The sequence below is a fragment of the Zingiber officinale genome, chromosome 1B (assembly GCF_018446385.1).
Source record: "Zingiber officinale cultivar Zhangliang chromosome 1B, Zo_v1.1, whole genome shotgun sequence".
NCBI lineage: Eukaryota > Viridiplantae > Streptophyta > Magnoliopsida > Zingiberales > Zingiberaceae > Zingiber > Zingiber officinale.
In genome coordinates this window covers 90,099,829-90,123,664 of record NC_055986.1, presented here as the reverse complement: position 1 = coordinate 90,123,664, position 23,836 = coordinate 90,099,829, and the positions used below count along the sequence as shown (strand labels likewise).

General features: G+C 47.8%; 1 protein-coding gene across 2 annotated transcripts; it reads left to right on the top strand.

Annotated features, from left to right (window-relative positions):
* Positions 1–1,175: 1,175 nt before the first annotated feature.
* Positions 1,176–14,414, top strand: LOC121969461 (histone-lysine N-methyltransferase SUVR3-like). Of its 2 annotated transcripts, XM_042519578.1 has the most exons (3): positions 1,176–1,860; positions 13,400–13,827; positions 13,982–14,414. In XM_042519578.1, the coding sequence occupies exons 1-2, from the start codon at positions 1,215–1,217 to the stop codon at positions 13,783–13,785; spliced, it is 1,032 nt and encodes a 343-aa protein (XP_042375512.1). In that variant the 5' UTR covers positions 1,176–1,214; the 3' UTR covers positions 13,786–13,827; positions 13,982–14,414. The 2 variants fall into 2 exon arrangements, with proteins under 2 accessions (XP_042375512.1, XP_042375524.1); XM_042519590.1 differs by lacking the exons at positions 13,400–13,827; positions 13,982–14,414 and adding an exon at positions 5,409–13,393.
* The last annotated feature ends 9,422 nt before the right edge of the window (positions 14,415–23,836 follow it).

Sequence of the window (23,836 nt, the reverse complement as noted above, 5' to 3'; positions counted from 1 at the left end):
ATTAATTTTGTGAAGCTAAGAATAGTTTAGGTGGGAGAAAGTGTGTGAACAATAAGAATTTAAAAAGTGTAGGGCGTAATTTGGAATTTAAAAAAAAACGCATAAAGGTAACCGCAATGATAGGTTTATAAGACTCAAGTAATTGGGTTTTGTAAATCCAGCCGTATTGTAAGATTAGTTGGTTTTTAAAATATCTAAATTTTGATGTTGGTTCGGTACAATTTTTTTTTAAAAAAAAATTAGTTAACGGCGGGCTTTACCTGTGGTGGCTAAGGTCCCCTTCATTTTTTTTATATATTTTTTTAAATATATAAATTTATATCAAAATCAAATGGACAAACATTTTTTTAAAAATTAATTTTTTAAATATGCAAACCAGTTAGAAACGATAATTTTTTATTAAAAATGATTAAATAAAATAAATAAATATTATTAATAAATTAATATATATATATATATGTATATATATATAAATGAATATTATACATAAAAATATTAAATTAAAAAATAGATAATGATGTGATGTGATTTAATATAAAATTATTTTTTAAGTTTATGATGGTAAAGATAGAAGTTTATGAAAATTATTGGTTTTTTATTTTTAATGTGACAATAATACGATAGAGTAAGTTTTAGAGCATCCATATCAATATCCTCATCCAAAATCTAAAATTTAGAGTAAAAGAACTATTTTATTAAATTTAGATATCTATTTTTCACCATATGATACATCAGTTTCCATATAATTTACCATATATTTATTTTTTTTATTATTTTTTCTCTTTCCTTCATATTTTTTATTATTAGATGGAGGAAAGAGATAAAGGAGAGAGAAATTTTTTATTATTAGAGGAAGGGGAGAGAATGTATATTTAGGGAATAAGTAGGGTACCTGATGCAGATATTTTTTTAATGCAAAATATAAAATTTAAGATAAAAATTTAGTTTAGGGTAATTGATGTGGATGCTCTTACGATGAAGTTAGGTTTATAGGCTTAGATTTACTGTTATCCTAATTGTGAGGTTTGGGAATTTCAAAAATATAGGGCGTGATTTGAGATGTAGTTCGTAACTATACGTCGATCAGGGATGTTATTTGGGAATTATGAAGCTAGAAGTATTTACTGAAATTTATCTTGGGTTTATCTGGAATATGGCACCCCTCTTACACTGCCTGATCGATAAGGAACTTTTGCAGCTAGATCCAATTCTTCATGAAGAAAACCCTCGACGAATCCGGTCTCCTACGGGTGGCGGAGCTCGTCCTGCCACGGCTCCCTCCGTCTGATCTCGCCGCCGCCGCATCCTCCTGTAAGGCCTTCGGCCGCGAGGTCGCTTCAATCTCCTCCCGGCGGGCGTCAGACGCTTCCCGAGGCGTCGAGTGCCACCCGATCCCCTTTTTCAACCCCACCCTCGACGGCCAACCCTACTCCTTCTTCCTCTACACTCGCGTCCCCGTCTTACCATCTTCCTCGATGCCTCTCTCGGCTCGGCCGTGGGGAGGCGTAGACCACCCCGATAAAAGTCGCACCTTGGATGACGCTTCTTCCATGTCGGCGTTCGCGTCGCCGATCGCCGGAAGCGAGTCCGGTTGCGGCTGCAAGGATTGCTCTTTCGGAGGGGAACTCGGCATCTGCCCGTGCTTGAGTCCCGAGGAGGGAGCTTTTCTGGCTTCCGGCCCCGGAATGGAGCTGATGCTGGAGTGCGGGGCGAACTGTTCTTGCGGAGATGAGTGCCTCAATCGGTCGACTCAGCGAGGTGTTTCGGTGAAATTGAGGATCGTGAAGGACGAGAAGAAGGGATGGGGATTGCACGCGGCTCAATTCATTGCAAGAGGGCAATTTGTTTGTGAATATGCTGGTACAATTCTTCATCTTCTACTCTTCCCTTGCTCACTCCATGTTTACATATCAGAGAATTGGGGACGGATTTAAATGAGTTCATCCGATCATCCTCCTGAATGATATAGATGCAACTGCAAACAATAATGAACATGTTCTGAAAATGAAGTGAAGACTTAGGTGTCCCGTAAGACTTAGCATGTGTTTCCTATGGGGAAAGTGAGGTGGGAAAATCACCAAGAAAAGGGGGAACATCTGTAGAAAACCAATGAAAATATTCTCTTCCACATATTTCCTATGAAGGGTGCAAAGTCTTTTGGAAGAAGAGATGTAAACCGACAATCACAAGGGAACAGTGGTGTCAACATATTTTGCTCCCATTTTGGCCAGGAAACTTTCGGATTTAGAGATATTTAATTCCTTCTAGGAAAGTTTCCCTAGCAATTTTCACTCCTAATGAAACTAGGAAAAAGTAATACTTTCCACCTTGTTTCCATAACCACTTTTTCCATCCTTAGCCTTTTCAGCCTTAAGATGCAAAGTCTTAAGGTCAGATTATTTGAATGGAGATATGAAAGGAGGGAAAGGATCATATGGGGAGCTCCATCATTTACGTATAGTTTTTTTTGTCATTTGTCCTCTCCTTTTTACCTTCCATATGAGTAATTGGACCCTTAATGTTGAAAGTGGTAGTCAGGTTATGATCGTAACACGATGGAAAAAATAAATTGATTTGGTCGCATTACAAGTCGAGCTGGAACTTGCAGAAGGGAGAGAGATGTCAGGAATGGGCTCAGCTAGGGACATCGGATCCTCTGTTCCCAAAATCCCCTGTCCCCGTGTTCCACTCGTCGGCCCAGTCCATCGCCGGCGGCCTTCGGCCGCTCCGGGGGCAAGGTGAACCCAGAGGGATCACCACCGGTGCAATCGGTGCTGAAATCCGGTCGGATCTAAGTAGACTTTCCTCTGTTGTTGATCTGAGTTTCTGCTCAGATCTAGTCGGATTTCGGCGCCGATCGCGTCGGCAGAGATCCCCCTGGGTTCACCTTCTCTCAGGGTATAGTTTTGGTCGGTCCGGCGGCTGGAGTCCGTCGGTGATGGGTTGGAGGTGATGAGTGGGACACGGGGACAGGGAAAAAGTGGGACAGAGGATCTGATCTCTCAGCCAGGACATACATCAATTGTCAAGACGGTACTTGCTCCAAGAGATAAGGAACAAAGTGGGGAGCATGCATACTTTTGCTATTCTCCCGGTAAAAGGCTAGCAAGCCCCGAGTGCGCTTGACTATTTATAGGTCCTAGGAGCAAGCAAAGCATCAGTTGTCGCATATGATTAGCATCTATCGAATTGACGAGTTTTAGATGTGGCCGACATGTGCATTATTGCGCCAAGTCAAGAACCACACTGAATGTGAGATTGGCGGCTGATCCTCTTTGAAAATCAGGAAGATGGTTAGTTGGGGATGTGGCTACTGCGTTGACTGGATGTAGACTCTGAAACGTCAGTGCCGAGCCGGGGAAGGGGTCCCCGGTGTTGGCTCTCCGACGCTCAAGTTAGTCACCGGAATAGTAAGTGAGCGCAAGTGTGAATAGTGAATAACGTATACCTCCACCAGTGCATGAATCCTCCTTTACATAGAGCCCCAACGAGCGATGTGCACGCTCTTCGAGGCATGGGCACATTCTCCAATTTGTTTTATGAAAGGACATGTTAGGAAAGTGCCTATGACACCATACCTTAACAGGACATGCATATCCCTGACAAGACAGTAGAAACCTCCGTCATACGATTCGCCTGTTGACCATGGCTTGTGTCAGTGGCACTATCTCCCAGAAGGATATTAAGAGATACATCAATGATCCCTCTGCTCGGCCGAGCAGGATAGTTGCTCGGCTAGGAACTCCTCTGCTCGGACGGACTTGGCTGCTCTTCCCTGCAATGACTTGCCTCAATAGCTTGTTTTCGTCTGACCGGACTAACGTTCCGGTCGTCCCAACATTTCTCTACTCTGTGATGAGCGTATGATGATCTTGGTCGTACGGTCGTTCTGTTTGGACCAGCCTTTGCCGATCAGGCAGTTCATGCTTGATCGGCCACTACAAGAGAGCTCCGCTCGGCCATTGTAAGAGAACTTCGCTCGATCCCCCTTTGGTGAGCCCGTTGGTTTTCTAGCGTTGACCTCCTTGACTTTGACCTCTATGTCGATTGCTATCTCTGTACTTTGACCCGCACTTAGTGGGCCCCTCTTTATCACCGTATCGCAAGCCTTCCCCTCAAGTCTAGTCGAAGGAGGCTGCAAGTCCGACTAATTGGACAAGTAGCGCCTTTGGTGACATCCACGTCTGATCGGACCTTCTTTATTATTGAGTTCCTGATCGGATCACATAATCTTCGCCGTTCGGCTCCATTTTGCTGACTTGGGTGTGTAGTTGTCGCTCAGACAATACCTCCTAAGGTTGGTGGTGGATCGGCTGCTCGGCTATATCATAGTCAGATATCTGTGCCGATCGGGATGGTTGACGACAACACTTAAGCGAATTTTTCTACGCTTTCTCGGATGAGTGCCCAATGATAATGGCTGACATCATCTCAATTTCTAGAAGACCGTACAAATCTCTAATCATTATGGCCAAGCACACCGCTTATGTCTTTTAATTAAGCCCTATTAATGCCTTCCGGAAGCCAACCATCACGTGTCCCACTTTCTGCCACCGCACGCTTGACGTGACAGGTGGATATCTGCTGATGATGGAACATATGCCTTTTCAAATTTCACATGCAGATCTCGTTCTGGTTTTGCGCAACCCTTGATTGAACGACTTAGAGCAATCGTTCGCTGGGCTTTATAAGTCGTTACTCACTCGTCGTTATCTCTGTTCCTTCTCGTGTTTTCAGTTTCGAGCACGTTCTGTGAAGCTTCTTCGCCTCCTCATCTTCTCTGGCGATCTTTCTAAGGTTCTTCTTTCTTTCCTTCGTTGAATCCGTACGTCGCTTCTTCTCGATTTCTTTGTTTTCGATGGTCGATTCTCCACAACCTCCTGTGTCCATCGCCAGGCTGGTATACTTCTACCGAGTCGAAGTTCAATGGAGATGAGATAGGCCAGATGAGGTTCACCTACCATTTCCCCTCTGACTATCAGATATACATTCCCTTCGCCTATGACCAGCCCCATGAGCCTCCAGTCGGCTTCCTGCCTTTCTTTAAGGACCAGTTTTGTGTCGGTCTTCGATTTCCCGAGTGGGTTCCGTCTTTTTTGATAAGATGCCTTTCTCCAATAAGCACTGGAGAGAGTACTATTTTTTCGTTCGCTTTCCCGTTCGGCCTGACTTCTCGACCAGTTAACAGATGGAAGCGATGAAGCCGAGCAAATATTGAAGCCGATTGGACTATCTCCAGGCTATCGCCAGTTTGGCCGGTTAGAAATATCATATCCATCGGCTGTTGTTGGAGTGTGTCCTATACATGTTCAGATTGAGCCCGATCCAAATGCGACTGTCATCCAGCCTATGTATGCTCTTTTTTCTTCTCATCTTTGAATCTAACTGATTTTTTTTTTTTTTTGCAGCCCAAATCATGCTAAGGGCGTGTCTGAGTGACAAAAGGCTTGCGGACGCTGAAATCAATGCTGCGGGCGTGGCCGAGAGAGTTGTGGCCTACAGCCGGCCACCCACTTTGACGATCTGCTTGACGAGGCTAGAGGGACACATGCGCTGGCTAGCGAGGGTGGAGCGAGTCAGACGACGGCTAGCGATGCTGTGGCTGCTACAGCAGACCTGCCTCCCAAACGACCTTCCATGTTGCCGATCGCGGTGCTCTCGGAGCCGACCACATCAGGCGAGCCTCTAATACAATGCAAGAGGCATCATAGGGAAGCTTCTTCTCGATCGACCACTTCCGCTTTGCAAACTCCGCATGTACCGGTTCGCGTCTCTCCTCCGAGTGGGGTGAAACTTTATCACCCGCATTTCTCAAGCCGGCGGGCGCCTCGATCCCTACATCTGTGTCATCCGATCGGACGCCTTCCCTGTCTGGGTTGTCGTTGGGGACTATCTGTGTGCCGATCATCGTGTTCATGCCACCGCACTCCTCGCTGGCCGCACAAGTGTCCACCATCCGACTGTCCCCGATGCCCAACTCCACGGGCAAACTAACTTTTGAGCCCTCTGGTCCGAGCGGCCAGAGGCATATAACAACCATCATCCACTTGCGCAGAATGACGTCAACCGGACGACGCCGAGACCCTTTCCCTCGAGGACCAAATTCGGATTCAGGGGTCGCTAGCATAGGTGTGGGCCGATGTTAAGGCCCACGCGGTGGTCATTTCCTCGGAGGAGCTCGCGGACAGCGACACTCCGATGACCACTAGGGTATGTATATTGCTTCTAGATTTACTTGCTTGTACCCCGCTTGACACTTATAATCTTATTGCCACCGCAGTACTTGGTTGAAAGCCTAGCCATGTGTCAAAGGTTAGCTTTTTTGGAGCACAAGGTTCAGCAGGCTGCTTAGCTAAGGGCCGATTTGCAGAAGTGCATCGAGCTGCTGCAGACATAGAGGAGCAAGAGTGTCGAGTAGGCTTCGCAACTGGCGGAACTTAACAAGCAGGTCAGCTCTTCTGAGTCGAAGATCAATTCCACCAATGGGAAATTCCGAGCCATTGAGGACCTGAATATTAAGAACAAAGAGGCTTTGGTCTTGGCTCAGAATCCGAAGGAGTCTGAGATAGCTCTGAGTGCCGAAGGACAGAGCCGATCGGTAGAGCCGATCGGTAGAACCGATCGGCTGAACAAGCCTCAGTGAAGATCCAGCTCGCCGCCAAGGATGCCGAGTTTGCCTCGTTAAGGACCGAGTTGGAGGCATCTCGATCGACCTTCAAGATCTATCAAGAGGGGGAGATCGACCGGTTTGAGGTTTTCAAGCATGATTATCTCCGCTCGGATCCCTTCAACCATCGACTCACGGACTGAGTGCTCCGCCTCTTCAACTTCGGCATTGATAGGACCCTCGACCAGTTGAAGGACGATGACTATCTCTCTACAGCAATGACCAACAAGATCATCAATCGGGAGAAGCTGACCGAGTCGCTACCAGACGACGTGCTGGATTATCTCGAGTGACCTCCCCTCTCTGCTTTGCAGGCCTCCTTTTGTACTCCCTCTAGATGTTGTGTAAAAATTTTCTAAGTATTAATGAATGATCGTTCGTTCGGTGCATCTTTCTTCTGTCAGATTTTGCAAGTATTAATGAATGCATCGCCATTCGGCTCAAGTGGGATGTGTACCACTTAGCGTTTGTGAAAATTTTCCAAGTATAATTCCCCGCGATCCCGATCGTCGATGTAACTGGTCATCACCTTAGTGTGGCTAAATGGTCATATTTTAGCGAAAGATTGATGTTTCTAGCTGCAACTTGACCTCTTATCAAGTGTATTCTTGGCTTGCATAGTCGTCGATGGGTTTTATTTGTCATCGGATCGGGTTTATAGCCGTTGCTCGGCTATTGATTTTGTAAACTCGGGTTTATAGTCGTCGTTCGATTGTTGACGTAGACAAGGGTTTATAGTTGCCGCTCGACTGTTGTTGGCGTAGACTCGGGTTTATAGTCGCCGCTCGGCGGTTGATGAAGACAAGTGTTTATAGTCGCCGCTTGATTATTGATTGGTCGACAAAGGTTTATAGTTGTCATTCGACTGTTGACGAAGACAAGAGTTTATAGTCGCCGCTCGACTATTGATTCATCGATAAAGGTTTATAGTTATCGTTTGACTATTAACGAAGACAAGAGTGTATAGTCGCCGCTCGACTGTTGATTCGTTGACAAGGGTTTATAGTCGCCCTTGATTATTGACACAGACAAGTGTTTATTGTCGTCGTTCGACTGTTGATTCGTTGACAAGAGTTTATAGTTGTCGCTCGACTGTTGATAAAGACAAGGGTTTATAGTTGTTGCTCGACTTTTAACTTGGCTGATCGATGCAAGAGGCTTGGAACACTTGTGAATTTTATTCATTGTTCACCTACATTTACAGGACATACGATGATATAATTTTATCTGGATTTAACCACGCACCTCTCATCCGACCCTATAAGGCTGAAGATGGTTTGCGCTCTAAGGCCATTCAAGCCTTCTCCTATCCTCGTCCTGCAAGTAATAGACTCTCGAGCGAAGCTTCTGAATGACTCTATAAGGTCCTCCCCATGGAGCTTCTAGCTTGGTGACGTCGCTGATCGACTTCACTCTTTTTTAAAGCAGGTCGCCGACCTGGAATGACCTTGGGATCACCTTTCGATTGTAGTTCAGCTTCATATGCTGCCTGTACGCCATGAGTCGGACGGCGACCTTATCCTAGGCTTCGTCCACCAGGTCGAGCTTCATGAATCTCCGCTTGGCGATCCCATCATCGTAGAGCTGCACTCGATCAAACTCTACTCCGACTTCCACTAGAACTACTGCTTCACCTCCGTATACCAGATGGAACGGTGTGACGCCGATCGCCTCTCTTGGTGTGGTGCGATGGGCCCACAAGACGCTAGGGAGTTCATCAACCCAGCTGCCTCCAACGTAGTTAAGCCGAGCCTGTAATCCTCTGAGGATTTTCTGGTTGGTGACTTCCGCTTGGTCGTTGCTCTGGGGTAGGCCATCGAGGTGAAAGCTTGCACAATACCTTAACCTTCGCACCATTCCTTGAGCCTCTGTTCTGTGAACTGTCGTCCGTTGTCCGAGATGAGCCGATGAGGGATGTTAACCGACATAAGATATTTTGCCATATAAACTTGATGACCATATGTTCGGTTATCTTGGCTAGCGACTCAACTTTCACCCACTTTGAAAAATAATCTATTGCGACGAGTAGAAATCTTTGCTGACCGGTTGTCATTGGAAATGGTCCAACGATGTATATGCCCCATTGGTCAAATGGACAAGACACTGTGGATGTCTTCATCTCCTCAGTGGGTCGATACGGGATGCTATGATATTTTTGACATGATAAGTAGGTGGTTACTGTCCGATTGGAGTCATCCTGCAAGGTGGGCCAAAAATATCCCGCCAACAGGATCTTTCAAGTCAGTGATCTACCGCTTGAGTGGCTTCCGCAAGATCCTTGATGTACCTCTTGCAAGATGTATTCAACGTCCTCCGATCCCATACACTTGAGCAGCAGCCTTGAGAAAGCTCTTTTGTAGAGCTGATCCCCGATCGCAGTGAATTGTCCAACCCTCTTCTTCAACAGACGAGCTTCTTCTTGATCAGCTGGTATGGCGCCTGGTCGGAGGAACTCTATCAGTGGCGTCCTCCAGTTGCTCGGGAAAGTTATTCCATCCATCCTATCGATGTGCGCCACCAGTGAGACCTGTTCGATCAGCTGATGTATCATGATCGACGATAATGTACTGGCTAACTTAGCCAGCTCGTCCGCAGCCTGGTTGTCTGACCGGGGGATCTTCTGTATAACCACTTCTTGGAAGTTTGCCTTCAACTTCTCAAAAGCTTCTGCATATAACCTGAGTCGGGAGTTGTCTATCTTGAACGCCCCCAGTAGCTGTTGAGCCACCAGTAGAGAACCCGAGTGAATGAGAACTCTCGTAGCTCCTATATGCCGAGCTGCCTGTAAGCCGGCTATCAGGGCCTCATATTCGGCTTCATTATTTGTAGCACGATAATTCAGCCGCACGGACAACTGCATCATGTCCTTTCGAGGCCAAATCAAGAGAATGCCGACCCCGCTGGCTTACCGAGTAGAGAAACCATCTACATATATTTTCCAAGTCGCATCTGACTCGGCATTTTGGATCTCGATCACAAAATTAGCTAAGGCCTGAGTTTTGATCGTCGTTCGGGGTTGATATTGTATGTCGAATTCACTCAGCTCGGTGACCCATTTGATCAGTCATCCGGACGCTTCTGGGTTAAGGAGATTTCTTCCCAGTGCATTGTTGGTCATCATCACAATTGGGTGTGAGAGAAAGTACGGACGAAGCCTCCGAGAGGCGAGTACGAGTGCATACGTCAATTTTTTTTAGATTGGTGTAGCGGAATTCTGTATCTTTTAATATATGACTTAGAAAGTACACGGGTTGTTGCTCAGAGTCGTTCTAGCGCACCAATGTCCAGCCAACCACATAGTTGGTGGACGACAAGTAGATCCAGAGTGGCTCGCCAACGCTTGGCTTGACCAATAGAGGTAAGGAGGCGCAACACCTTGAAGAACGGGTGACTCCGGTCGGATGATTTAGAGATGAACCTTGATAGCGCGGTGATATGTCCGGTCAGCCGTTGAGCCTCCTTCAAGTTGCGGGGTGGGGGCATGTCCTGCAATGCCTTCACCTTGCTTGGGTTCGCCTCGATTCCCCGTTCGGTGACGATACTCCTTGTTTTTAACAGACACTTATTTAGGTTCAACTTTATTCTATATGCCGTTAGGGTTCAGTAAGTTTTTTCAATGTCTGTACAAAGGTCAACGACTCGGAGAGATTTTATTAATATGTCATCAACATATACCTCCATGTTGCGGCCGATCTACCGTTGGAATACCTTATTCATCAGTCTCTGATAGGTGGCGCTGACATTCTTCAATCCGAACGACATCACATTGTAACAGTAAGTCCCGTCACGGGCAAGCAGCACTTGATGGTAACCTTGGTATGCGTCGAGCATGCAGATCAGCTTGCAACCCGCCGTGGAGTCCACCATTTTGTCTATTCGGAGGAGTGGATATAAGTCCTTTGGCAGACATTGTTCAGATCACGGAAGTCGATGCAGACTCGCCACTTGTTGTCCGGCTTGGAGACCAACACGATGTTGGCCAACTAGTTCGGGAACTGAACCTCGCGGATGTGACTGGCTTCTAGCAATTTTTCAATCTTCGCTCAAATGATTTGGTTCTGCTCCGCACTAAAGTCCCTCTTCCGCTGTTTCATCTGTCGAGCGTCCTATCAGACGTGAAGCTTGTGTTAAGCTATGCTCGATGAGATGCCCGGGAGCTCGTGTGTCGACCAGGCGAACACATCATGGTTCCGTCTAAGGCAGGTGACCAGCTCCGCCTTCTTCTCCTCTATCAGGTCAGCGGCGATGAAGGTGGTGGCCTCCGACTGACTGCGATGTATCTGGACTTCCTCCTTTTTCTCATAGACCAGCGCGGGAGGTTCCTCCATGATGGCGTTCACCTCCAAACATTGGATCTTCCGTGTTGCTCTCACCTCTGTCTTGATCATCTCGACGTAACATCGTCGAGCGGCCAGGTGACACCTTTGACTTCGCCTACTTCATTGTCCACCGGGAACCTTATTTTCTAGCAGAAAGTGGACACCATCGCTCGAAACTCATTGAGGGCCGGTCTGCTTAATATGACATTGTAGGTGGACCTACAATGAAGTTTATGGTCCTTGTCCTCTTGAGCGGTTCTTCTCCGAGTTATATGGTCAGCCGTGCTTGGCCGATCGGCAACATTTTATTGTTTGTGAACCTATAGAGCGGGATTATCATTGGCTGCAACTCACTTCGGTCAATTTGCAACTGGTCGAACGCCTTCTTAAATATAATATTCACCAAGCTATCTGTATCAACAAAAGTTCGATGAATAGTATAATTAACTATCACTGCCTAGATGATCAAACATCATCATGTGAGGTCTCTACTCCCTCTAAGTCTCAGAGGCCGAAGCTGATCTCGGGTCCCTCGGCCTTCTCCTTGCTGCATCCAACAACATGTATTTCTAGTCGCCGAGTGTGCGACTTCCTCGCTCGGTTAGAATCACCTCCGGTCGGCCCACTGGCGATGATTCCTATCTCTCCCCAAGCGACGTTGTTTTGGTTCTCCTCCTCCCAAGCCGAGGTCCTAGTCTGCTCAGCAGAAGCTCGGGCGGGACTTGTGTTATTTCTCCTTTGAGGGTGACGATGGCGCCGCTCGTCCGCCTACCTGTCTTCTTCTCTTCGACCGGCTGATTGATGCCTATGACGTCGATCGGGAGATGGTGACTGACGGCAATATCCTTGTGGAGTCGGTCTGCTTGCAATGGGTGTCAGGTCGTAGCAGTCAGCAGTCGCGCATGTTGCGTGTAGTCAACTGATGGAAGGAGCAAAATAATGGTGTCCATGACTTGCCTTTTGCAACTTTCAGACGGCTGGCTGCTACATGCTGCATAGCATGTGTCCTTGGCTCCTGATGTGGCTGTGCTGCTCCCGATTAGGGGTCTTTCGGTGGTTGATGGTTGGTGGTTGGTCGCCGTTCCGCGAGAGCAGCATGCTTGGCAGGTGCTTCCTTACTTCGTGCCGCCTGGGCTTCCTCCACATTTATGTATTCGGTGACTCTCCGGAGTAGATCGTCGAAGTCCTTTGGCAGTCTCCAGATGAGAGAGCGAAAGAATTCCCCTTCGGTAAGTCCTTGGGCGAAGACATTCACTAAATCTCCGAGGAGACCGATGGAATATCCATGGCCATCTTGTTGAACCGCTTAATGTAGGCTCTCGGCGCCTCTTTGGGCTCCTGCTTCAACGTGAATAGGTTAACACTTGTAGCGGCGACTACTAGTGAAGTGGTGTAAGAACTTCGCTCGGAAATCCTTAAAACTGTGAATTGATCCGATCGGCAGGCGTCTGAACCAGCGTTGCACCGATCCGGAAAGGGTAATGAAGAAGACCCAACACTTCACTCCGTCAGGGTATTGATGGAGTGTGCCCGCGTTATCAAATTTGGTCAGGTGGTCGTCCGAATCAGTCGTTCCATGTATTCTCCGATCGTCAATGGAGTGTAGTGTCTTGGTAGAGGATCGTCCAGGATCTCCTGAGAGAACTGTTCGTTGATTCGCTCAAGCAAATCATCATTCCTTGGTGCTTTCCCTTTCCGTGCTTCCGGAACGGGCGCGTCGCTCGATGAGGATCCTCGTTCCTTGTCCGCTCGGCACTGCTCCTATGATGGGGTATGGAACAGTGTCCGATGGAAGTGGATTGACGCGTTGGGCACGTTTCTGTATGTGCCCGTCGGTTTTTTATTCTGGCCTTGTACGGATACATGCTCCACTCGGTCCCTATATCCGGCCTGATGACCTGCTGCTGATGTCGTGGGCTCATGTACCTGGCGCTGTGCGCCTGCTGTTATTATTACTCCATTTTGACTGTTCAAGCTTGTATCAACATATGATGACTCAGCGTGTTAGGACCCTGAAGGATGGTCAAAGTATTCGTATGGATTGCATTCTTTTGATATGTGGCAAATGAATGATTTTATGCCCATTTTGATTAGTATGGTGTCCAAGGCATTGTAGTGTGAATTTGAATCCCCCTTTAGTTTGAAGTGAAGGGGGTTTCTCCTAGTTGCTGCGATGACAATTGTTTTGATCCTTTCATCTTCAAACGAGCATCCAATTTATACTCTTGCCATAGATACTAATTCCTCTGGGTTAAGCTCAAGTCGAAAGACAGCTTCTAACACTTGGCAAACTGACTATCAAGTTATTAACTGATATACTCATGTGAAATGTTTAGGTTTTGGCATTAGCTTCTTAATTTCTTTGGGTTCTTGTTAACTTCTTTGACATTGCTTTGGAGTTATCTTTGTTCAGGTGAATTCTTGACAACAGAAGAAGCCAGGAGGAGGCAGCGGACATACGATGAGCTTGCATCGGTGGGCAAGCTTTCCCCTGCTCTTTTGGTTGTAAGGGAGCATCTTCCATCAGGCAAAGCATGCTTAAGAGTCAACATCGATGCTACTAAGGTGGGAAACATAGCTCGGTTCATCAATCATTCATGTGATGGTGGCAATCTTTTGACGGTTTTAGTAAGGAGCAACGGGTCACTACTTCCAAGACTTTGTTTCTTTGCCGTGAAAGATATATTGGATGGCGAAGAACTCGCCTTTAGCTATGGAGTTTCTGATCATAGAAAAGGCCTTCCCTGCCACTGTGGAAGCCCTTCTTGTGTTGGCAGGCTACCATCAGAAGAAACATGATTGATTTTCCTCAAGAAGAGAATCTAAACAACAGTCAACCATGTAAGACTCCTAAACTTATTTCTTTCCCTGTTTTCCACTGAGGATTGACTTTCAGCTTCTTTTAATTCATTCGCATCTCTGTAAATTAATTATTGTTCTTTCATCTAATTTCCTTTGTCGTCTTCTTTAACATATTGTTCAACTTATTAACTAGCAACAAGATCAGTTCCTTATCATATGCTCCTGGCACCAACAAAGCATACAAAGGTTTGCAAGTACAAGTCATGAAAACAACTCTTGCATGTATGGAACACAATCCAATTGGCGAAACAGACAGTGATATGCAATAGTTCGAAGGTGATGTTTGATTTCCCTGTTGAAAGCTTTGAGAAATATCATTCAACTCTAGTCAGAACCTGCCAAATGTTGATCGACTCCCTGAAACTTGTTAAGGATGCTCCTCTAGTTTATATAATCAATATAACAATTGTTTCACATTCTCCTCGTAGTTTTTTTGGCCTATTAGAGCCTTGTTATTCACTTTCTAGGAATTAGCTAGCTGGTCTTGGGCTGTCTTAAATAAATATTGATTGTAAACAAACAACTCGATATAAATAACTCATGGTTTATGATAAATTACTCTTTTCCATGTTCTTTGTTCTTGAAACAGCCAGAGGCCGTTTCACGTCAAGAACCCTTCAAAACCTAATTTTAAAACAGAAAATAACTCAAATTTCAGAGTAAAGCAAAGTGATGACTGAAATGTTCTCTCAGTATCTGCATCAGGCTACATCATTCATCAAGTCTTTTATAGGATATTTAGGCCCCCATGTACCTATGACTTGTATATATGTATTTACCTCTCTCTATATTTGTACGGTTGGTATTGGGGGTTGTTAAGATAACGAATTTATTTTTTATGGGATATTCAGTGAAAGACTCTTTCATTACGTTCATCTTGAATCCACAGAATTGCTGGCTAATCATCTACGTCTGTTTTTCCTTTAACATATAATTCAATTTATTATCTGGCTCGGAATGCTTCAAACAATCCAATCGGTTCCTTATCACAATGTTTTTTTTATTGACAATGGATATTGCGAAAGTACGAATGAGTCCAATTGGCAGGACAGCAGGACAGTGACTAAAGGAACTTTAACTTATTGCAAGAAAACTAAAGTACGGGGGAACAAGGAACACTTGTTTAATGGAAAATGCAGCACAGTAGTTAGCTTTGAGGGAGGTTGAGATTTCAGAGCTACAATATTTCTTTCTGCAAAAGTGTTTCATATAAATGACTTTGTTTAGCGTCTCCAGATGTCATAGCTTATTGACTCTCCATTTTCAAGGAAAATCCCAGAGATTAATGATTGAGAATTCATCTAATATATGGAACTAAAATCTACACAATTTAAAGAACAAGAAGGGAAACACATTGAGAGGACAGTAGGTTAGATAGTGGCTTAATTGCCAATCATTTAAAGAAAAACCCATGAACTGGGTCTCTTTTAATGTTTCAAAGTTAGCCTGTAGATTCTGGGAACATTTCCACAACAAATCACACAGGATTCTAACAGTGCACTCACTTTGAGAACATTTCCTATTAAGAATATGCTAGTAGCAAATTACACACTTTGAGAACATCCCGATAGCTGATTATACTCTTTGAGAACATCCCCAAAGTTGATTACACTCTTTGGGAACATATCCGTTAAGTCAAATCCCTTTGAAGCAAATCTTTGATCGTTCCTGACAGCTACGGCCCTAACACAAGGCTACTAGTCGCCACCTTTGACAAGGCGAGCTACAAATGAGACTCGTAGTGGGTGTCCAGACTGTGTCAAAGGTACGGCATTAACGTTGTCGTTGCCTTGCACCTGACATAGCTCCATCGACTAAGTTGGTCTACTCCATCGACTAAGTCGGTCCTAAGCTGACATGGCGGCCGATGTGGATGGTAGCGCTCTCCAAAAAAATTGGGTAGTGAAGAGAAGACTCTCTTGATCCCTCCTTATCTATCGTTCCTTCCTATTCATTTTCTCCTCAGTCGACTACTTACATGACTGTCGGAGGATCATGTCGGCATCCGCTGACATGTGTGTGTTGACGTGCAAGTGATTCTGTTCGAAATCTGAGTCAAAGAGACCATCAGGTGAGGTGAATGAAATATTGACCGAATTGCTATGGTCTGGATTGGGGGGAGAGGTATGTTGAGATGATTTCTATGTTGACCAAGTCGTTAAAAGTTCTATGGTCAACGTTACCTGCAGCCAGCGACCGGGTCGCCTTGGTCTCTGGTACTCTGATGCTCGAGGCAGATCCAACAAATATATAAGAAACATGCTAAGATGTATAATAATGAAATGCGTATAGAATAAGAATGGAGAACGTACCCTGACCCAGGGACACCCTCTGGTGGATTGGTGAGTTGGTTAGGATGCTGCTTACGTTGCCTTGACCGGAAAGGTAGATGACTTTGAATAGGTTGGAGAGCTAGATTTGACAACGCGGAGCCGAACACGGTGACACGAAATTGGATGCGACCTCTGCACGAAGGTCGTGATATGACATTGACACGCAGATCAGGATAAGATATCGACACGTAGGCCGAGATAAGATATCGGCGCGCAGGCTGGGATATAATGGCGCCATGAAGCCCGGAACATAAAAACATCACACAAGTCAAACGACTACAATGTTGGAATATAGCAAGGCACTAGAGCGGAATGGCGATAGATGCAGGGGCTCAGAAGCCGAAGACGGGTTCGATCGGCGAGGTCAAGCAGAATGTTGGAACGTTGTCAGACATGTACTGTTGGATGGATCAAAAGGGCATGCGATAAGGATGGTCCGGAGGATAGCTCAGTCGTTGAAGATAGTGTCGCCCGACTGTGGGCGATGTCGACTAGATGTGAGCGGCGTCGGCCACCGGAGGCAATTGGTCGGACGTGGCGAGAAGGCATATGGGCTACCAACGTGTGTGAGGGAGAGAGCGGCGGGGGCAGTGTTGGCCCATGATGTGTGACGACAAAGGCAGTGTTGGCCACGAAAGCAACACAAAGAGGAAGGAAAGGGGCGGTTGGCCTCGAAGGCGGTTGAAGCCGGAGACGATGCTCCGATGGTATGCTCCCAGCGACAGCGATGGCATGAGGAGGACGGCACGGTGCGATGGAGGAAAGTGACAGTCGACCTCGGAGGAGAGCAGAGACGACAATGTTGGGAGAAAGCTCCATGGGTGGAGATGACGACTTGAGGAAGAAGAGGAGGGGAGCGACCGACGACAACGAGGAGAGGAGCGTGAGAGCGTGGAAGAAGGTCACCCCCTTGGCGGCGGAAGCGAACCTCGAAGAAGAAGCTCCCTTCCTGCTTGTGGTGGCGGCGACAAAGCCAACGAAGCCCCTCTCTGTTTGTGGTGGCGGCGACAAAGCCTACGAAGCCCCTCCCCGCTGGAACAATGCCTCCACTCCTTTTAAAGCCCTAAATAGTGATTTGACCAAAATGTCCTCACCCTTCTCCCTAATTATTCTTGGGTCCCTAAGACATATCCACATCAGCAAGCATAGAAGCAACTTGGACGAAAGAAAGTAAAGGCATTAGAGCATCTGTAATGCTCTGTTAATAAGGGTGTTATAACACCTCTTGGTGTTAACACCTGTTGTGGAGGGGTGTTATAGCACCCCTCCACTTAAACGTGTTCAAAGAATTAAACGCGTTCAAGCAATGTGGGGTGGGCCAGTCAGTGTGTGTGTGTTATTTTTTAAAATTTTATTTATTAAAAAATTAAAATTTTAAAAATATTAATAATTTTAAAAAGTAAGATTATTATTAAAAATATTAATAATAATTAAAATATTTTAAAATATATTTATTTAAAAGAAATGTAGTTGAAAGAGATATGTTATTATAATGAGTGTGTGACAGTGGACCTCATACTTTGATGAGGTGGCGAGTGTTATAATGATGATGCATTATGGATGCCCTTACAGTAAGAACCCACCCACTCATAACAATAAAAAATAGTAGGTGATACGGTGCATAAAGGTGGGACCCGATAAGACCAGGTAGTCAGAAGTCAAGAGGACGTGACAGTCAAGGATAGTCCAAAGTCAAGGGGACGTGACAGTCAGAAGTCAAAAGGACGTGGTAGTCAGCAGTTAGGAGGGGAAAGGAGTTAGATCGCCTAACGTCATCAGCCGCATAATTCCCGATCAGGTATAGACAGATCAAGGTCCCAGATCTGAGACATAAGATGCAGCCTGGAGTAATGCCTGACCTACCTCGACTAGTCGAGTTTTCTCAGTTCGAGCCATATAGCCAAGCCTGGTACTTTCAGTAAGACAACTCCCGGTCGGCCCTTCAGCAATCCAAGCATGAAAGATGGGACCTTCGCCACAGCTCGTCTCCCTCATCAAGACTCGAGTCAGGTGGCACACCCGAACGGTCATCTCGAGCTGTCCGTAACTAAACTTGGGCAGTGCAGAAAGCGCTAAGCGACAAACAATGTTAGTGATCCTGTCCGAATGCTGAACCAACGGACGCTGGGCACGTGGCGCTCCCCTGCTGCTGATGTGGATCTTCGACTAACTGCACGATGCTCCGGCGAACCTGCACAAAAGTCGGGCCGGGAAGGGGTTCCCGGCGGCGACCCTCCGACGCTCAAGTCAGGCGAAGCTCAAGAGAGAAAAAGTGGCTCCAAAACTCGTAGCAGGCGTACCTCCGGCGAAGGGTGAGGGCCTTTATATAGAGCAACAGAGAAGCGAGTGTACACATACCGAGGTGTACACGTGTCCATGGCCCATACCCCAGCAAGGGCTTGTCAGTGAGCTTACCTGACCCATACTGCTACAGTCCGAGCATGTCCTCGATGGGACGGTGGAATCTCCTGTCATAAGATTTGGAGTATGGCCTGAACATACTCACTATCAGACAGATGTCCCTTGTCCTTTTCCCTTACTCCCGACATGGAGTCCGGGCGGCCGGCTTCCTCGGAGTCCGGCCGGACGTATACGGTGATTTACTTGGGAGATTCTCAATCACGTGTTCTGTGGAGACTAGCGTGCTGTCTGCTCGGCTTTGCGATCTTTTCCACTGAGCGTCGGAACCCTGACTTCCTACAGGGCACCTTTAACCATTAGCCATACATCGGACGGTCGGACCCAGCCCTCTCCGGACGTTGACTCCACCGAACGGCCGGTCGGGCGTTCGGACCTCCCATCTCCGGACGGGCCTCCTTCCACTCTGACTTCCACGTGGCATTGACCTCACCGGACGGGGTCCCCTGTTCTTACCACCGGATCACTTGCCTCCCCTTCAAGTCTAGTCGAAGGAGGCGAATTGTCCGACTGACTGGACTACGAATCATGCTGGGCGGCTTCTCCGTGCTAGTATCCTCCGATCGGCCGACCGCAGAGATGGCCTTAAACGAATCAACAATGGCATTCACCGGATCTCCTCGTGTTATGCGCCAATCTTCGACATTAAGGTTGAGCATGCTTTCATTAAATACCCCGAATGGTCGAATGCCACGTGGCGCACTGCCATCGGCTAACGGCGGCGGTGGCATGGTGTTTTGATGTGATCGAAGCGATTCGAAATGGACGGCGCGATGCACTCTTTGGTTCCCGTGACCTGGATCCAACGGTGGAGGCCGCCCGGTGCCCACCCTATAAATCCTTCGTTTCCTTCTCTCCATCATTTTCCTCCGCGATTCCGACCTTCGTCTCCAGCGTTTTGGTGCTCCGGCGATTTCCTTCTTGCTCTCCGACGCTCCCCAGCGCCTCCTCCCTGATCTTTTCTCCTCACAGTAAGGCTCTGCACCTCTTCTTTCTTGTTTCCGGTGTTCACTCCGCATCTCTTTCCCAGTTTCGATCCTTGAAACCTCCTTTCGCTTGCGGTTGTTTTTCTCTAGCCTTTTCGCCTTTTTGATTCCTTCCGGTCGGCCCATGGCTAGTTCTTCCAATCCCGAAGACCAGTCGCTCGGCCCATGGTACACCACCATGCAGTCGCGATTCGACCAGCGTGATTTTGATATTCTGACAGACAATTTTGAAATCCACGAGGATTTTGAAATTCGTTTGGCCGGTCCCTCCGCTCGGCCGCATAGGCCGTCGCGCGGAGCTTTCTGTGTCTTCCGCGACTAGTTTACCGCCGGTCTGCGTTTCCCTGTACATCCTTTCATCATTGATGTTTGTAATTTTTTCGGGGTGCCGCTCGGCAGCCTAGTACCCAATACCTTCCGTCTCCTCTGCGGTGTTGTTGTTTTGTTCAAGATTCACAACATCCCCCTCCGACCGGAGGTCTTCTTTTATTTCTACTACCCCAAGCAAGCCGAGCCAGACACTTTCATGTTCCAAGCTCGGCCCGGATTAGTCTTCTTCAACAAACTTCCTTCTTCCAATAAACATTGGAAGGATTATTTTTTCTACATCCGTATGCCCGATCAGGCCACCTTCCCGACAAAGTGGCAGGTCAGCTTGCCTCCCACCCCCGAGCTGAAGAAGTTCAAGACCCGACCGGACTATCTCCATGCCGCAAATATATTAGCCGGTCTGCGACTTGACATCAATAAGCTTCTTCACGAAGGAGTGATGTACATCTTCGGCCTGAGTCCTATACGGACCCCTCTTCCGACCGGCTTCGGTAAGAACTCTACTTGGGCATTTGCTTTGATTGCTAACTGATTTCTTTTCTTTCCTTTGTAGCGGACATCGTCATGGACTCGGTCATGGCTGGCGTTCTGAAGAGAAAGGCGGCAGCGTTAGAGGCCGCGGCGGCCAGGGAGATGGAAACGTTGGGTATCCAGCCGGTCGGATCCCACGAAGGAGAGAGCGGGACTCAAGCTGAGTTGGTCGCTCAGGCTTCTCAACAAAATGTGGCCAGCGGAGCCACCCCCCTGGAGAACAAACCGCCCCCGAGGAAGGTTCCGCTCGGGAGGAGGAGCAGCCTCAACAAAAGAGGCGCCGAGTGGCGACTCCCCTGCGCTCGGCTACATCAGCGGTCCAACCGTCCGAGCGGGCAACTGCCGCCGCTCGAGGCAAGGCGCCGGAGGCCGAAGCCATTTCGTCCGACCGGACGCCTTCTGAATGGGACGTGCCGGCTGTGCCCATTGAGGCTGTTCCGCGCCGACTTCTGATCCCGGTCGGATGATACCTGGTCACGGCCGCACAGTACGGGTCACTCTTCATCTCCCGACTGAAGAGTTGCTGCCAGAAGCCGACCGACCCACCGCGCCCGAGCACACCATTACTTTGAAGGGGCCCCTAGCAGAGATGTGGGCCGACGCTCGGGCGCGCATCGCGATGATTCCCCTCCGCAATTTGGCCAATAGCCACATGCAGGAGTCTACTGGGGTAAGTTCATTTTTTCCGAAATTTTGCGTGTATTTTTTCCGCTCGGCTTTTAACAACTTCGCCTTTTTGCTTCAGAGATGGGTGGAAGAGATAGCAGTTTCCAACCGCCTGGCTATGGTGGACGAGGAGCTAAGGCAATTGCAGGCGGCAGGCAGTCCGTCCGGCTCGCATGGACCTTCGTATGCCGAGCTGCAGAAGGAGCTTAAGAAGGCTCAAGATATGCTGGCGACCGAGCAGAAGAAAACAACCGACCAGGCTCACCGTCTGGCCGAGCTCGAGCGGCAGGTCAAGTCACTTGACCAAAAAATTACCCTGGCTACCACTCGGAAGAACACGACCATTTCTGACTTGGAGAAGAAGAATGTGGAGGCTAGAGGCTTGGAGCTGAAGATCAAGGAGTTGATGGAGCAGCTCGACCAAGAGAAAGCGAGCCGCTCGGCCAACGCCACCAAGCATAAGGATGAGCTGACCACTTTGCAAGAATCACTTGCTGCAGCTCAACTGGCCTTCAAAGAGTACCAAGAGGCCGAGCCGAATTGGGTTGCAGCTCTACGACAAGGCTACATCCGCTCACTCGATTTCTCGAAAAAAATCTGCGAGCGGATGTACACCGCCTTCGACTTGGCTATGACCGCCACCATGACTTATCTGAAGTCAAAGGGTCTTCTTCCTGAGTCCACCAATATTCCGGCCGGCGATCAGGTGGCGCTTCTGGATAACATCCCCAAGACCCTGTATGATTATATTGAGTAGTTTCTGTACTTTGGCCACTCGACTAAATATCACCCTTTTTGTAATTAGCCCGCCCGGCCTAAAGTCTGAACTTTAATGCAATGTTTTCCTTGTATTCACTGTCTTTTACATAATCAAAATATGTGTTTATCCGCTCGCCCATTATCACCCTTCTGGTATTCGAAAGGGATTTTTACTAAGTGTCTGGTGTTTCCTTTCTGCCCGGCTTAACATGTAATACTTCGCCTACTTAATTTTCCGCTTTGATAGCAGAGATCACTCGCTAGATACCCCATGCCTTTGGGTTCTAGACTGAGCGGAGCGTAGAGATGATTTAACGATATTGAGGACGAGTTTCTGGGGCCATTGCATCCTTTTTATTGGCATCTTCCGCTCGGACGTTTATAAACGCCGGCTCGTCTCTCGATATTTAACGTCTGGGTTAGACGGTCTTCCACTCGGAGGGTTTATAGACGTCGGCTCGTCTCTACGGTTTAACATCTGGGCTAGACAGTCTTCCGCTCGGAGGGTTTATAGACGCCGGCTCGTCTCTACGGTTTAACGTCTGGGCTAGACGGTCTTCCGCTCGGAGGGTTTATAGACGCCGGCTCGTCTCTACGGTTTAACGTCTGGGCTAGACGGTCTTCCGCTCGGAGGGTTTATAGACGCCGGCTCGTCTCTACGGTTTAACGTCTGGGCTAGACGGTCTTCCGCTCGGAGGGTTTATAGACGCCGGCCCGTCTCTACGGTTTAACGTCTGGGCTAGACGGTCTTCCGCTCGGAGGGTTTATAGACGCCGGCTCGTCTCTACGGTTTAACGTCTGGGCTAGACGGCCTTTAAGGCTAATTTTGACGCTTCCGTTCGGCTAAGTTGTTTGCCATCCTCTTTATCATTTTTGCTTCCTGCATTACAAGGATACAGGCTACCAGAAAATATACAAAGCATGTTATTACACCCTTTCGCTCCTTTCAGCTCGGATAATCTACCTTCGCCCGCACGGCACGGGGCCTTCGGTTTTCGAGCGCTTGGCTCGGATAATTTACCTCCGGCCAAACGGCACGGAGCCTTCGGTTTTCGAGCGCTTGGCTCGGATAATTTACCTCCGGCCGAACGGTACGGGGCCTTCGTTTTTCGCTGACGATGCCTTATATTTGTTTTAGTCTTTTTTCACCTCGCCCGGTAAGGCTGGAGGTGGTTCGCGCTCCACGGCCTATCTAGCTGTCGACCGTCCTCATCCTCCAAATAATAAGCGTCCGAGCGGAGCTTTTCAATAACCTTGAAGGGGCCCGCCCAAGGAGCTTCAAGCTTGCCGACGTCGCCGACCGGCTTGACTTTCTTCCAGACAAGATCGCCGACCTGGAATGATCTGGGAATGACGCGCCGGTTGTAGTTTTGCTTCATTCGTTGACGGTATGCCATCAGCCAGACGGACGCCTCGGCTCGCTCTTCGTCGACTAAATCCAGTTCCATGTTCCTCCACTCGGCGTTATCATCATCGTAATGTTGGATCCTGGCGGACTCGACGCCGACTTCGACAGGAATCACCGCTTCGCCGCCGTATACCAGATGAAAAGGCGTGACGCCCGTTCCTTCCTTAGGAGTCGTTCGGATGGCCCATAGGACGCCCGACACTTCATCTACCCTGATTCCTCCCAAATGGTCGAGCCGAGCGCGCAGAATTCGAAGAATTTCCCGATTGGCTACTTCGGCTTGACCGTTGCTTTGGGGATAGGCCACGGACGTGAAGTGTTGCTCGATTCCATAGCTTTTGCACCAATCTTCGAGTAACTTCCCTGTGAATTGCCGCCCATTGTCGGAGATAAGTCGACGGGGGATGCCGAACCGACAGATGATGTTCTGCCAAATAAATTTCTTGACCATCTGCTCGGTGATCTTGGCTAGCGGCTCGGCCTCCACTCACTTGGAAAAATAATCAACTGCCACTAATAGAAATTTCCGCTGCCCGGTTGCCATTGGAAATGGACCA

Coding starts and splice junctions, on each gene's coding strand:
- LOC121969461 (XM_042519578.1), top strand. CDS start 1,215: ATGAAGAAAACCCTCGACGAATCCGGTCTCCTACGGGTGGCGGAGCTC. Junction 1,861..13,399: donor ATTTGTTTGTGAATATGCTG/GTACAATTCTTC, acceptor ATCTTTGTTCAG/GTGAATTCTTGACAACAGAA.